The sequence below is a fragment of the Wyeomyia smithii genome, chromosome 3, assembly GCF_029784165.1.
Source record: "Wyeomyia smithii strain HCP4-BCI-WySm-NY-G18 chromosome 3, ASM2978416v1, whole genome shotgun sequence".
NCBI classification, from domain to species: domain Eukaryota; kingdom Metazoa; phylum Arthropoda; class Insecta; order Diptera; family Culicidae; genus Wyeomyia; species Wyeomyia smithii.
The window spans coordinates 241426935-241442225 of NC_073696.1; the positions used below are offsets into that span (position 1 = coordinate 241426935).

At 35.4% G+C, this 15291-nt stretch overlaps 1 protein-coding gene across 1 annotated transcript in view; it reads right to left on the reverse strand.

Annotated features, from left to right (window-relative positions):
- Positions 1–1738: 1738 nt before the first annotated feature.
- The window catches only part of LOC129730030 (zinc finger protein 395-like), an 89260-nt gene continuing 75707 nt past the window's right edge, over positions 1739–15291 (reverse strand). Inside the window, exon 6 of the mRNA XM_055688994.1 lies at positions 1739–9517. Within this exon, the coding sequence (XP_055544969.1) occupies positions 9113–9517 (405 nt within the window). The 3' untranslated portion in view covers positions 1739–9112. The remainder of the gene's footprint in view (positions 9518–15291) is intronic.

The window sequence follows — 15291 nt, forward strand, 5'->3', positions numbered from 1 at the left end:
ATCAATTTGTTAGGATTTTTTTCCACTTTCATGAACTAGAGTAAGTAGTAACGAGATATTGATGACCAGAATATGTTTAGAGGTAACAAATTTTAAAGCATTTGAAATCTTTCATGGCTTTCATAGCGGGGGGCCTAGCGCAGTTGGTAACATCTCCGCCAACCACGCTGATGGCCTAGGTTCGAATCCCAACACCGACATAGGTGTCGATGGTTGTAGGGTGGCGTGATCCACTCACAACCAACCCAATTGGTCTAGATTCAATCTAGCCGATACCGGGAGATTTTCTGAGGCGAAAAATCTCTCTGGGATCACTCCTTCCATCACATGAGGAAGTAAAGTTGTTGGCGCCAGTCCGTTAATTAACGGGTCGTTAGTTAGAGTCCTGGGTGGAGTCGCCTCCCCGGGCGTCGGTGATTGGTACAACAACAGTGGCGGAACTAGACCGACGGAAAATAAGCAAGAATAAAAAAAAGTCTTTCATTCTGCCATTTCAACACATTCTCGTTTTTTGGCATACCACCCTACTAAAGGGGCCGTTCCTGAACCCCGTGGTCATACTTTGATCACTTTTTATACACCTCGTACCCCCCGGTGTTCTTTCGTTGTCTTTTGGCCAAGCCTCCCCCCCCTTGCGACTTTAACCACGTGGTCTTTTCATTTTTCAAGTGTCAAAAATTCGCTTAAATCTTTTACATTTTTATTATTAAACTTTCAGTACATTCTATACTTCTAAACTGCAGAAACTTCATTTTTAACTTGGTGGCAACAATAAATTATAAGTCAGGAAAAAAGACCACGTGGTCATTTCGTTAACCCCCCCACCCCCATGCGTGGTCTTTTGACACTCCACCCCCATTCCCCCTTTTTATGACCACGTGGTTTAGGAACGGCCCCCTAAGTGAGACATTATTCTACGTCAAAAGAGGGAGGTAACGAATACGAAAAACACCTTCTGTATTACCGAAACAAAGTATAACTAACGCGTAATACGAAGGAAAGGTTGAAAAGCGCGAAACAAAATAAAAATTACCTATCTAAAAATCGAGCTGGTTTTTAAGTTTGTAAAATCAATTTATACATTTTTATCTATAATCTCAAAAGAAAATTGAGCCTACTAAATTGTCTTAAATTCTTGTCATTGCTTGAACATTTCGATTTATAAAAACAAGTTATAAAAACTGCTTATCTCTTTAAATGCTGGTCTAGACAAATTTTCGAAAAAGAGGCACAAAGTTGCTTAGTTTAGTAAGACCGACACACCCATAAAGTTTCGTTAAATGATAATAGGATGCTGCCATCGATATTACTTCTGTTTGCTATCATATAGCTTGTTATCGTTAGAAGTTGAAGATTACATTCATTTATAACATACTCCTGGTTGAAATGTTGTGCGCCTCCTTATTGGAATAAAATGCTGTGCGTAGATTCTAAAATAAGTGGACGCATGGTGGTGTATTCTTTTTTTTGGAATATTCATCGAAGAGGTTCATCGCTTGCAAAACATGTATTTTGCACTTACCTTATTCATTGTACTGACTGAAAATCTTTTATGGTTTTCTCTTCCACATAAGTAAGAAACCTCATATATAAATCAAAAATGTTGGATTTCATCACATGTCAATTAGGAACGATCTCGGAGAGGATCAACTGTTCAAAATGAGAAGAACCAGTGCGAGATAACTCTTCCACTTGGACCGTTCGGATATCTTTTGTTCCCAGTACAAAAACCGCCAGCTGCTTTATCTAATACCATGTATATATTCATAATATGTATAATATTGTATTACTTAGAACTAAAAAAACTGCGTATGTCCTCGAGTTGAACATAATCATCATTCCAGTAATCGCCACATCTTCCTCCTCGATCATCATCTCTACGTTTGTTTAATGTCTATTCTTGTTTTTTTTTTGTTTTTACTCATCTCATTGCAAATTACAGGGTGTACACATTACTCTTCTTCCTAAACCTAGCTCTGTTATTTCTTCTCTCTTTTGCCGAGTGGGAGTGAGTGTGTGTATGTGTTAGTGTGTTTTGGCATGGACCATGATTTCGGCTTCCACTAACACTTCTTTTTTCTTTGCTTGCAATATGTTTGTCATTATTACATATGTGGTATTTAGCGTTGTTTCTTAATTTTTTTTTTGCTGTAACGGTAAAATTTTATTCCGGGAGTAAATAATCAATCAGACGAAAAATTAACCGAAACAATGTGATAATAAGACAATAAGTATGTACATCCAAACCAAAAAAATAAAACGAACGCTCGAAAGAATCAGTGCAAAGGGAAGGGATTAGGTGAACGGAAACGGGGCTTAGGAGGGGAGGTTTCTAATAAACTCTACAGGTACAACTAAAAGCTATAAGAGAACATTTCTCTGATTTGATTTTTTCTTCTTGCGAACTGTTGCGCGTCCCTTCTGATGCGCGGCGCTGGTTGCTTGGATTTTCCGCCTCTATTCCCTTAGCTTACGTAACGTGTCTAACCGAGCTGAGCCTCCACCGTGGTACGAGGGGAGCGTAAAAGAAGCCGAATTGTTGGTGAATTATTCTAAATTTTGAATGCGCAACCTTCTTTTATTCGGTTCGGCTCAGCTCGGTTAGAGGGGTTGCGTGCGACCGGACTTTCGTTTCCTCTATATACTCTTCAAGGGTGAAATCTAACGGTCATTTCTGGGGTGCACCGTTTTGCGCACCACGTCCGGTTCCGGCGGGGACCTGCCCCTAGTTCCGGTAACCGGCGCTGGTGCTCGTGGAGGTGTTGAAAGTGATGGTGGTTGGGATGGTGGTGGCGGTTGTTGTTTGCTTTTAAAAAGGGGAGGCGCGGGACACGTAGTCGGGTAGCGAAGAACAAAGAAAACAAAATCTCGCGTTTAGTATCTCATTTGTTACAACTGCTTCTCTCCTTTGCTTATGCTTCGGTTTTGTTTGTTTGCTTGTTTACATTTGTTTAAACTTTTTTAATGTTTCTATGTACAACTGTCAACTCTGTCATCGGTGTGGTGTGATGATGTTGGTTCGACTTTTGCTTTGTTTACAGGGGTTTTTGTGTGTGTATGTGTATTTGTAAGAGTGAGTGAGTGAGTGTGTTTGTGTACTTTTGTTTCCTTGTTTATCATTGTGAGAGGGTGTAAAATTATGCTACATCTTTTTTTATTGTTACAGTTAAGCTTTCTGATGTTCTAATAATAAATAAATTAAAATAATGTTAACAAAAAAGAAATAAATGTATATGAATATAATCTAATATTGTGTGTATCTATGCATGTAAAAATAATTATTTCCTAGAGACAAATAGTTTATAAATGGTACATTTTTACTTTCTTTTGTTTACTTCCCGTTTTTTCTTGCTTCACTCAGTTTATTGGTTTTTCTTCGCTTACTTACGATTGCTAGAACGAATAAAAGGTTTTTTAGTATATTTTTTTCTGAAATTAAATCGAATGCTGATGCAACGGGAGTAGAGAATAAAGTAAACACAAATCGCTCTCCGCACATCGCAAACAAACAAATGTTGATAATGTATAATCTTAGGTATAAATGGCCCATAAATAAAATTGTTGTTTTTGCCTTCGAAATTCAAGAACAAAAAACAGAAAAAAATAGAAAATAGTACAAGATCTCTTCTAAACCTAGCTCACGCGACAACGTAAAAACCTAACCTCGCAAAAAGCAACGCGCTTTGCTTTAATTGTTTTGCTTCGCTCGCCTAACTTAGCATAATGAGAAAGACGCTGTAGTGACTTTTATGATAACGATATTATAATATTCATACAAGAAATGTTTTTTTTGTTTGTTTTTGCTTCCAGCACTCGCATCGCGCCATGTTTTTTTGCTCTTTTTCTTCTCTCGTTTCCCCTCGATGGTATGTCTGCGTGTGTGTTTGTGTGTGAGGTGTATGTGTGCTTGATCGCGTCTACAGAAGGACAGAAAGTAAGACTTGTTCTTTACTGTGTCTGTCGCTCCTCGAAACGACGCGACGGCGGTAACCGAACAAAATACTGAAATTGCTCCGCTTCTCGATAAGTGTTTGTTTGCTTCGGCTTGCTTCGTTTCATCGAATGATTTGATTTTGTTGTCTCTTTGTTCTTACGCTTTTTTCTCTTCTTTTAACACGAAAAACCTCTCTGCATTCTGCTGCTAGTTTCCTTAACGATAATCATGTGTTGTTTTCGTTTCTCTCTCTTGCACAATTGTTTCCATGACAATCAACAGACGTTACTCGTTACGTTGCGTTCTCGTGGTGAGGCTCACTGTTCTCACTTCTCACCTCGGGGAGGAATGAAACATTTAAATTCTACTGTTCAATTTGCATAACACCTGTTTTCTTTGCAATTTTATTTTTAAGTTTTTTTTTTTGGAGGAAGGAAAGTGGGAGAATGAAAGGGATTATTAGGTTCGGGATTTTTTCTTCTCTCTTTTACTCGGGACAGGGATGGAGTTTATTTCATTTGTTAACAACACGATCTTAAATCCGATAATGATTGGGAGTTGTAGAAAAAAGTGAATCAATCTCGTACTTATACGCATAGTTCGCTACCTCATGACGAATACTGGTTAAGGGGGTGAGATTTGTTCGTGCAAAGACACTTCCAGGCACGATCAAACCTCACCGAAACCACCAACAAATATTTAACATTACCCTATTATAGAATGAGTGGTTTGATAGCATTAGTTTGAATAACTTTCTAACGATTTCTTCATTTATTGGAGGGATATCGATCGAACAGTAAATTTGTTTCCATTGCGTATATGTATGTTGTTTTCTGTCTCTGGGCTTGTTGTGTGTGCGTGCGTCTGTTTGCCCTATTGTTTCTCTGCTTTGTTGGGGTTGCCAAAAGCGTTACCATGGGTGTGTAGTAGAAAAGGATGAAGGATGAGCCTAGCTGTTATTTCCTTTTCCACTTGTGCTTCATTTATTCACCGACTAACAGAATAGAATCGTAAACAAATACCTAGCTTAGCTTACATACGATCAGTTTGTTAAGGTTAGGATATCTTCTTCGCCGGTAGATTGGGGTTGGGTTGAAACCCCTCCCCGCTTAATTTTTTTCTTCTACTTTCGATTTGGCGATGCCTACTATAATGAGATGCAAAAAACTTGTAAAGGTTTTATTACGGTATACGCGCAAGTTCTTACGAAAGTTGCACCCATATACAAGTTTTGAATTACGTTTTTGTACATATAAAGAGGCAAAAAATTTAGTCTTTTATTTTGTAGTATTTTTCTTTCGCAAATTTTCGTGTTAATTTAGTCGCGATGAGTTTCAGTTTTTTTGTTTTGTTTTGCTTTACTCTTATGCATGTGCGTCGGATCTAACCTCGAAATGTTTTTTGTTTTGTTTTGTTTTGCTCTTTCGAATTACAGCTTTGGTTTTGCTTTACATTGCATGTAAACGTAAGGGCAAAAGTTAAAAGAAAACGTAACGACCGATTTTACTTAGTTACATTTTCAATGTGATGCATTTGCTTCCGTTATTCTCACGATTGTCACGATTATCTGTGTGTGATACTTTTTTTGTTTGTTTTAGTTGGATTAATTTGAACGCACGCGCGAGTATAATGCCAATATCGATCGATTGCTTCCGTATTGTTTTTTATTTTGCTTCTTAGATGAGTTGGTGTTGTTAAAAATTTTTCTTTTTGTCTCATCCGCATTTTATTTTTTGATTATCTCAATTAGCTCAATTTGGTAGGAGTTTTTTTTTATTTGCTCAGTCAATTTTGGGTTTCAGTTTCAAGGGACGTTTTTGATCAATTGTAATTTTCAAAATTTATTGCCCTCTTTATTATGTAGGTGTCACTTGCATTGCTGGCAAGAAGCGTTACCGTAACGCACCGTCGCCTGCGTCCAGCGATACTGACAGCAATCAAAATATGCGACACACAGCAGGGAAGATTCGTTACGCGGAATTCGATGAAAGCATTTTTTTCTACACATTTTAGGAGATCAATATGTTCTTAATATTACTATCGTGCAACAGAGTTCAATTTTCATTCTTTGTCATTACGTAGTTTCATTTCCGTAAAATATTTTCAAAATAAAGTTTTATCAAACAAATGGGTTTTGGAAGATCAACAGAAAAACATATCACAGTGCGCTTCCTGCTCTCTGGCAGCCGTAACATAGCAACGGTCAAGTTGATATCGAAACACTCTTGTTTTGATTGGCATCTGATGTGAAACGAACATTTTTACTGTGGTAAACTTTAACTTTCAATCGACTAGACTGATTTGAATATCACTCTTTTGCTTGGAGCTAATGCTGCTGTACAAATATGACGAGAAGGAAGCGCGCTTGTATTGCTTGTAAAAAATTGAAAAAAATAATAAAATTAAATAAAACGGAAGCTCAGCGATCTCAGATCATTTATTGCCCCTTTGTCACAAAATAAAAACACGCCGCATTCTGCAGTATATGCAGTCGTCAAACATCACAGACAAATGGATGTGCTCGAAGAAGTTCGCCATCATCGCCCCATTTGTGTCACTTTATAAAAACCCCCTCACAGTATCAGCTGGCAGTTCTCCAGCCATACTTCAGTACCCGTGCTTAAGCTAAAAATAAATACGCTTAGAATTAGTTAAAAAAAATATTTGAAGTCTTTTCCGAAAAGCAAACGGCAGTCTTTCGCAAGCCAAGGCGCAACCAAAGCGTCGGCAATACTGCCACCCATTCCCCCGAAACCGACACTGTTATCAGTTCTTCTTTATCGAGTGAAAAAAAAAAGTTTCACTCAATCGAGGAAAAAAGCACATCCATTTTTCTGATTATTTTTTTTTCTTCCTAAAAATTGATACAAACAATTTGCAAGTGTACATGAAAAAACACAAAAAAATAAATGAGAACCAAAACGAAGGAGTAAAATCAGCTCGCTTCATTTTTGCCCCCCGGCTCCAAGCCTTGGGAGCGAGAATATCATAATTTGACCAGTTGTTGCGTTCTGTGTCCTCTCATACGTGCCAAAAGGGGGTCTCTGTCTGGATGATTCGGTTCTGATTCGTTTCAGTATTCAGCTTAAAACTTATACGTAAATTATTAGACCTAACTTGCAGGATTTTTTGTTATTTTTAACTCTCTGTTTTGTTTTATTTAGTTTTTTTTGTTGCTTTCCTCTCTTAAACTTTAGTCACTTCAACGAGAGATAGAGTGAGTAAAAGAGCGCGCGCGAGAGAGAGTGAAAGTGAGAGAGAGATAGTTGGCTTAACGTTAGCAATCGTTTCTCCTTCTTGTTCTTCTCTTTACTAATGGTTTTTTGGAATAACAAACAAGTCAAACACGTAAGTTTCACACGTACATACCTTGCAGCTAATTAATTAATTAGTCGATATTATTTTAGTAATGTATTTTTCACGGCTTAGATGTTTTTTTTTGTTTCGCTTTTGTTGGTTTGTGGTTATCCCCTTTTTCTCTGGTTTTTAATATTATTGGCAGTGGTTTTATTCGCTTTTATTCACACTTTCACATAGGTGTGTGTGGGTTGGTTTTGTTGCTAAACGTCATTCGCAGTCAATGCAGCCGTCGCCATCGTGTTGAGAATTTGGCTCAAGCCGCACCCTGCGTGTTACCCAAACTTGCCTTGTTTTGGGGTATTTTTCAATTGCATTTGGATTTTGGTTTTGTTCTGTTTTTACTTTTGATTGCATGAAGAATGCGCGCTGATATGACCTGGGTTGTGTGTGTGTCAGTACGATTCGCTTCTTCCTTAGATTTTGCGTTGACATCGCAAAGCGCAACTTTGTTTTCTCTCATTTTATTCTGGTTTTCTGGTTCGTTAAAAACTAATTCAGCCTTTAAAAGTCTTGTTGCATTTATTTATGGTTGTATTATTTTTTCCAATTTTTTTGCTGTAGTTGTTGCTTCGCATATCTTTCGAGCATATTATTCGATAAAGAGATAGAGACAATCGTCATTCAAAAGCCAATTTTTTTTCATCTTCCAATTCATTCGTTCTTAGCGCGATCCACAATGCCCTCTCGAAGGTGGTGTTGTTAGAAACACTGCCTTTTTGCTGCTGCTTGTTTTGATAAGCGAATTTTCTTCTTGTTCCGCGATACATATTGTTGTTGTTGTTGTTTCCGATGGTGTGTTGCAGGTATGTTAAAAACGATTAATAGAGTACAACATTTAGACCATTACTATGCATTAAAATCAACAAAAAAGAGTAGTTAGAACAACGGCGATGCTTAGCTTTGTAGTACGTTTTTCCTTGAAAAAATTGTCAACAGTTTAAAATCACATAGTTCAACTTGAAGTTTAAACTTTGTTTCTGCAGCGGATGATTAAAATCGGGTTGCATATTTTGTATGTTTCAATCGCTTTTAGTTTGGTTTAAAGTGTGTGGTAAGCTTAATGTGCAGTGTGTTGAAACAAAATTGAATGGATAGACTGGCAACAATGTGCTGTAGAAAATTTTCGTTTAGAGTCACACTATTGTTCTGTAGTAGCAGTATAAAAATAATGTTCGTTCCAATAGAACCGCTATGTTTTACTTTCTTTCTCTTGGTTTTTTAGGTAGTTCCACTCTGATCAATCTTCTTTCTGTACAATATTGGTATTGGCTGCGACTTTACATACGATTGCTGAGAATATAAATAACTAACATTATTACACTCAATAGAACCTACAAACTATCTCTTTACGAATTGATTTTCATATTTTTTGCTTATTTTTCAATCGTTTTTTCTCTTGTTCTCGCTAAAATATATCACGGTTATATTTACAGTGCACGCGCGCTTCACGGACACATCCACGCACACATATATTTCCCTCGTTCTTACCTAGCCAGACGCGCCCACACGCACACATGTCAACCGCGCAAACATTCTGTTTTTTTATTCCACTTATTCAACCATACGCAGACATGCTCTTCTCACACATCAGACTGATTGCTGCTGGCTGCTATTGTTGTGATGGTGATGGTTGTTGTTGTGGTGGTTGTGGTTGTGATGAAGGTGGTTTGATAGTGCAACCGCTAGGGGCGCTGCTGCCGCGCTGACAGCCGCAGACGTCGCTTGCTGCGATGCTCCCGTAGAAGTTGTTGTTGTCGTCGTCGCCGACGCTGTCGTGGCTGCCGTCGCCGATGGCGGCGGATGCTTGCGAGACTTGGATCAGTCCCCGAAGCGGCTGCAGGCCTTCTTCCACTTGCACTGGGTGCACCATTGCTCCTTGTGGTCCATGCCGTACACCTTGCGGCACTTTTTGTTCTCGCCCCGCGTCCGGCGGTTCGGCGAAAGTGGCGATCGATTGCTGGCGGCGCCAGGGCTGGAACCGGGTGTGGCAAAGGCCCCGGAACCGTTGAGGGGCTGCACCTGGCCACCGGCGCTGCCCGAGGAGAGCGAAATCGTCGACTGGTGGTGATAGTTGGTGCCGCCCGGTGAGAGCTGGATTTGGCCAAGGTGCTGCTGCTGTTGGTAGTGATGTTGTTGAGCTATTTGGTTTGAGTAGTTTGGCGACGGGTACGGATAGGAGGCTGACGGTCGGGGCGATAGGCGGACGTGCTTCTGGGGGGAGGTCTGCAGAAAAATACGAGAAACGAATGGCAGGTCAGAAAAGATTGACAAAAATATTCAGAACAATTTGTTTGTGGAAAGCTTTTGAATAAATTTTTGATTGAAAATATGTTTTGTACCAAAATATTAGACAAAAAATAAAGATTCAAAAACTAAAGAAAAAAACTGCAATAATCCTTGAGGCATGCTTCTGAAATATTCTATCATAATAATACTTTAATTTAAAAGTACGAATAAAACATATCGTTAAAATACCGAATAAATAACGAAGAGAATCTTCAAATTGAAATACAAAATTAAAGAAAACAATTCAATTAAAAATTCAAAAGAAACATTGAAAGGCAAAATAGAGACCAACGCGGCATTCATAAACTACGTAACGAAATGTAATGGGGTAACCTCTAGTGTTACGAATTGTTACATAATCAAAAAAATGCGCCGCGATAAAAAATTTCGTAGATTGGATTGCTATATTTGCGTAAATTTTAAAACATATGTAAAATAGCTAGTTTAATTTTCGAATCAAAACAAAAATCACGAAAAATATAAGGAGAAACTATGTATAAGACAAACATTTAGAGAACGGAGCAAAAATCATAAAATAAGATAACAAATAATTAAAGTAGATCGAACGAAAAAACAGAAAAAACACTTAAGTTTGAAAAAAAAAAACACTGGTTATAAACAACTAAAAAAGCATGTATTTTAAAATCTATACGAAAATAGAACGATGACTAATTATAAAAAAAAATCTTAAAAAGCACAAAATATTAAAAGAAAATGAATGCAATCAAATATAAATGATGGCGCACAGGAATATATAAAAATGGGTGATAAAAAACAAAAATTATCAGAATAAATAAAGGATAAACAACATTTTTTAGGAAAATGAAAAAAGAAAACGCTTTTGCAAACAACTAAAACATCAAGATTAAAATTGAATACCAAAAAAATAAAAACAACGGTTAAAAATAAAAACACCTAAAAGATGAAACAATAATCGAAGTAAGAAAATGTAGAAATTATAGGAAAACAAGGCAAAAAAACTCAAACAGATATAAGACATTTTGAGAAAATTCTAGAAAATATAAACAAATACATAGTACGACACTAAACAAATCAGTTAGAAATGTCACAGGATATTATTTAATCAAGAATCCAACAAGAGCAAACTAGCGTCAGAAATTATGACATAAAATAAGAAAACGGGATAAAACTAACAAAATAGAAACATTAAAAATTTATCCATTTTTATGACGAGAAAAAAAAATTAAATGCATGTCTAACAATAAAACTAGGAGATGCAGGACATGATGTTTATGCATCAAACCAAGACTCAAACTAATGAAAGTGAAATAGCAAAATTGGACTAACAAGTGATAAGACTCAAAGCAAATAATTCAACAGCAAATAAACTATAAATTGGAGATAGAAAATTTTAAGTAAAACATGTAATCTCGAATCTAAATGAAAATAGTAGTAATGAAAAACAAGAAAAAAAAATATTTTGAAAGTATGAACAAAAATCTATACAGAATAAAAAAATAGTTGAGAGGTTGTTTATAAGACACGACCGCTAGGTTAAAGTAGAATGACGACAGCCTGTCTAAGGTCAGTGTATTTTTTGCAATAGGTTTGAGAATACACGATTGAGGTGATCAATTCAATGGTGTGAACTTCGTTTAAACGTTCCAACTCTCTTTGTTCATTAATTGATTGGTAACCTTGAAGAGAAGCGTTGATTTTAGATAATCATTTATCGCGGACACGAAATGACTGTAGTTCATTTATTATTCTCCGCTATGCACGCACTGCAAGCAAGCAAACAAGACATAACGAATGCAAACGAGACACGACAGATCCGGACAAAATAGCATGTTCAGCAATGCTGTGCAGTCCGCCGGTTGCCTCATCCACTGTGGAACGTTGCGATCAAATGAGTCGCCTGTTCAGCCTTGTTGCGCTGAAATCAGTTTTCAGCGAGAGTAAACCGTCTTCTTGCTGCAGTAACAGGTTATGCAATGGAGACTAAATTTCTGCATGCTAGCTTTCATTCGTGACTACTGAGAGTAGTCAAACTTCCGGTAGGCGTGTCTTTATGTACTAGAGAATCACAACAACAACAAATGGGTTATAAAGTTGAATCGTTTGTATACTTTGGTGTCGGCTGTGCTGAGAAAGAACGCTCTACATTTTTCAATAGCGCAAAAGTTAGCATCACAAAATCTCAATTTTACGCGTTTTGGTTGACGCATAGCTAATTTTTCAATCGATTGCTAGAAGAATGGATGAAATCCGTTGGAAACTGACTGAGTTTTAACCATTTGAAAGTTGACAATTTTCGTGATGCTCTCGATGTTTTCGAGTTTTTATGTTGAATTCCGTAGGGCGTAATTCTACGTCAAAATTGAGAATCAAATATGAGTAACATAGCAGTGGAAATTATAATTGTAATTTGGCGAATGAAAAAAAAATAACAAAAAATAAAGAGTGAATAATTACAAAGGAATACAAAAATGTTTATAAAAAATGCGTGATGAAAAAACTATACAATAAAAAACAAAATTCACTGCAAAGATAAACAATTAAATATTAATTTCGACCTCAATCGACAAAATATAGAACATGTCTTGAATATAAAAGTAAAACTGCAGCAGGTGGCAAGTCAACCTGTCAACAGAAAAATAAATTATTATTGAAACGTGCTAATTTTGAAATTAAACAGAAACCTAAATGTAGTATGAAAAAAATCTTTAAAAAAAAGTTAAACCGACTTAAAATTATTGAGTTTGATAATGAAAAAATTGCGAGGCTGGCTATTAAAAGTCAGAGAAATGAATATATGCATAATAAAACGTGAAAAATAAATAAACATGATACATAAAAAATGATTTCTTTTCCTAAAAAATCTAGAAATTGAAAAGCATAATATGTGGAAATAGTAGAATTAAAAAAAAAACAAAAACTGAAAAATAAATTAGAAACAAACAAGAATAAATCCAAGAAAAAATAAGATAAACATTGTTAATTACAAATAATAGATGAATCATGAAAAATGTATAAGGAACAATGATATAAAAAAAAAACAAAAACCAAAAGAAACATAGATTAAAAAAATAAAAAAAAGAGAAAGAATAAAAACTTAAAAGTAGATTTAAAATAAAAAGAAATATTGTAAAAATGAGAAGATGAAAACTAAAAAGAACCGGAAACCTGAAAACATAATAATATATAAAAATGAAAACAACTAAATTGTGGTTTTGAGATAATTCAAACTAACGAACCGCATATTAGAAATAAAACATGAAAAATTACATTAAAAAAAATTTAGTATTTGTTTTGGCAAGAAAAATAAAACAATATAAAACTATAAAAAAAGCTGTGGAAAATATGAAGCAAGAATAGACCCAACAAACTCAAATAAACATAAAAATTAAACTAAAATCAAATCTGAACAAAACAAAAAAAAAAAAAGATGCTAAGCAGGTGAATTTGAGTGTTCCTAAAATCATTAACTTAAATATAAGATAATAAATCTGGAAAACAATTTAGGTAACGAAAATAGAATTGAAAAGAAGAGAGCAAATAGAAGAAAACCAGAAAGGTTGTGTGCAAAGCCACGACCGCTAAGGTTATGTAAAACTACATAAGAAGTGCTATTGCATTCGAGAATGATCGCAGATGATAAGTTTAAAGTAAACTTCTTCGTTTTGATAATTCTATGAATTATGACGTTAAAAATTCGAGAGACTATTTTGTATCAATATGTTTATGTCAAAAACTTTTATTCAACACTAAGAAAATAACTCTTTGGAAATGATTTGGCCCCGATAAGATTCAAAAGGCATCATGGCAATTTTCGGTTTCTTGATACTACATCGGATCCGGAAATACTCTTATTAGATGGTAACTGGAAGTCGCCATCTTTGATTTGAAATTTGATCTGTCTTGATTTATGATGACTATTTCTGGACGTTTTTCAAGAAACGGAAGTTGCCGCTTTGTATGTTAAAATGGTATCTAAGGTTGTTTTTTTTGCCTCTGTGCATTATCTCTGTGCAGCTCTCTCAGTTGGTCTTGAGGTGCGATGCTGGCCTAACAAGCCAGAAGTCGAAGGTTCGAGTCTCGGCTCGGGACAGACTGTTAGTGTCAGTAGGATCGTAGCGTTAGCTGCAAATTCTGTACATAAAAAACAGAAGGTCGAGTTCCGAATCGGAATGTAGCACCAAGGCTTTGCTTTGCATCATCTCGATTACGGAGATATTCATATTGAGTAGTATTTAAATGTTTCTGATAACCAGAAGACGCCATCTTGGATTTTAAAATGACGTCTGGAATTGATTTCGGGTCTCTGGGCATCATTTTGGTTTCGAAAGTAATCATATTATTATGTCGATCATTTTGGGCTGTTTTTCGGAAACCGGAAATCACCATCTTGGATTTCATAATGGTATTTAGGTCAATTTTGAGCCTTTGTGCATCATCTCGATTCCCAGAATGTTCATGTTCGGCCATTTTAGGCTGTTTTCGAAGCCATCTTGGAACGATTTCCGGTTCCTAGATATTGTCACAGTTCCGAACGGCGAAAAATATTGAATGGCATTTGATCTTGTTTTTTTGCCATGATTAGTCGAAATAAGCGATCAAAACATTACTCGACATTTTTCAATAGAACAATAGTTTACGTCATAAAATTACAATTTTCCTCATTTTAGTGGACGCGTTACTAATTTTCCAACCGATTGATGCACGAAAGAAGGACCTTCGTTGGAAACGAACCGAGTTATAAATAAAAAAATTATGCACGTTCCGATTTCAAACTTTCCTTTTACTTAGAAGTTTGCCGCAAGACGTTATTCTACGTCAAAAGTGTTCAATGAAAAAAAAAAAAAAATTAAAAAAGAGGTGTTTGAAATATTGTAGGCTCATAAACTTTAAAATAACGTGGAACTTATAAAAATATTGAAAAAATGTGAATGAATTTAAAAAAAATCATAAGAATAATTATGTAATTATAACTGCAGATACAATAATAAATGGTAATAAGTCAGATGATTGTTTTAAGTTAAGCAATAAAAACTTATGTAAAAACAGAAAAATTGTTGCCATATTATTGAACAATGCAAAATAGGAAAAGATAGACAAAAAGGAGGTGTGTAAATGTAATCCAAGCATTTGAAAAATTATTAATTCTAAAAAAATGAATAGGTGAATAATCGTCATAATGCACCTGAAAATCAAAATTCATAACCAATAGTAGAAGATATAGAACAGTGGCTGTAAAATAAAAGCATTTATATCTAATAAAAAATATTAAAAAATAACGAAAAACTACAAATAATCGGAATTTGGAATAGAGAGAAATAAATATTTTTGATGACACATGGAAAATGGATAATTGATAGATGTCAATTGATAGTTGTTATGAATCACATATTTTAAAAATGAAGTTAAACAAAATTAAAAACAAAAACTAGAAACACAAAATCTAGTATCGATTATAAAATGTCAGTAGATAGGAATTGATTAACCGATTGAATGATAACCAAAAACATCAACCATGGTGACTTAAAGAGCACCAACAGTTAACAAAAAAAAATAAACATAATAAAAATAAAATTCAATTGACAAAAATTAAGAAACACTTAAAGATAAAAAAACAGAAAAAAACCGTTCAATATTCTAAACAAAATACAAAACCAACTTTAAAGTGCCATTTAAGTTAGCATATAGTGCAATTTAACAGCAAGTAAAACGGTCGGTTCTGGTAACTTAAA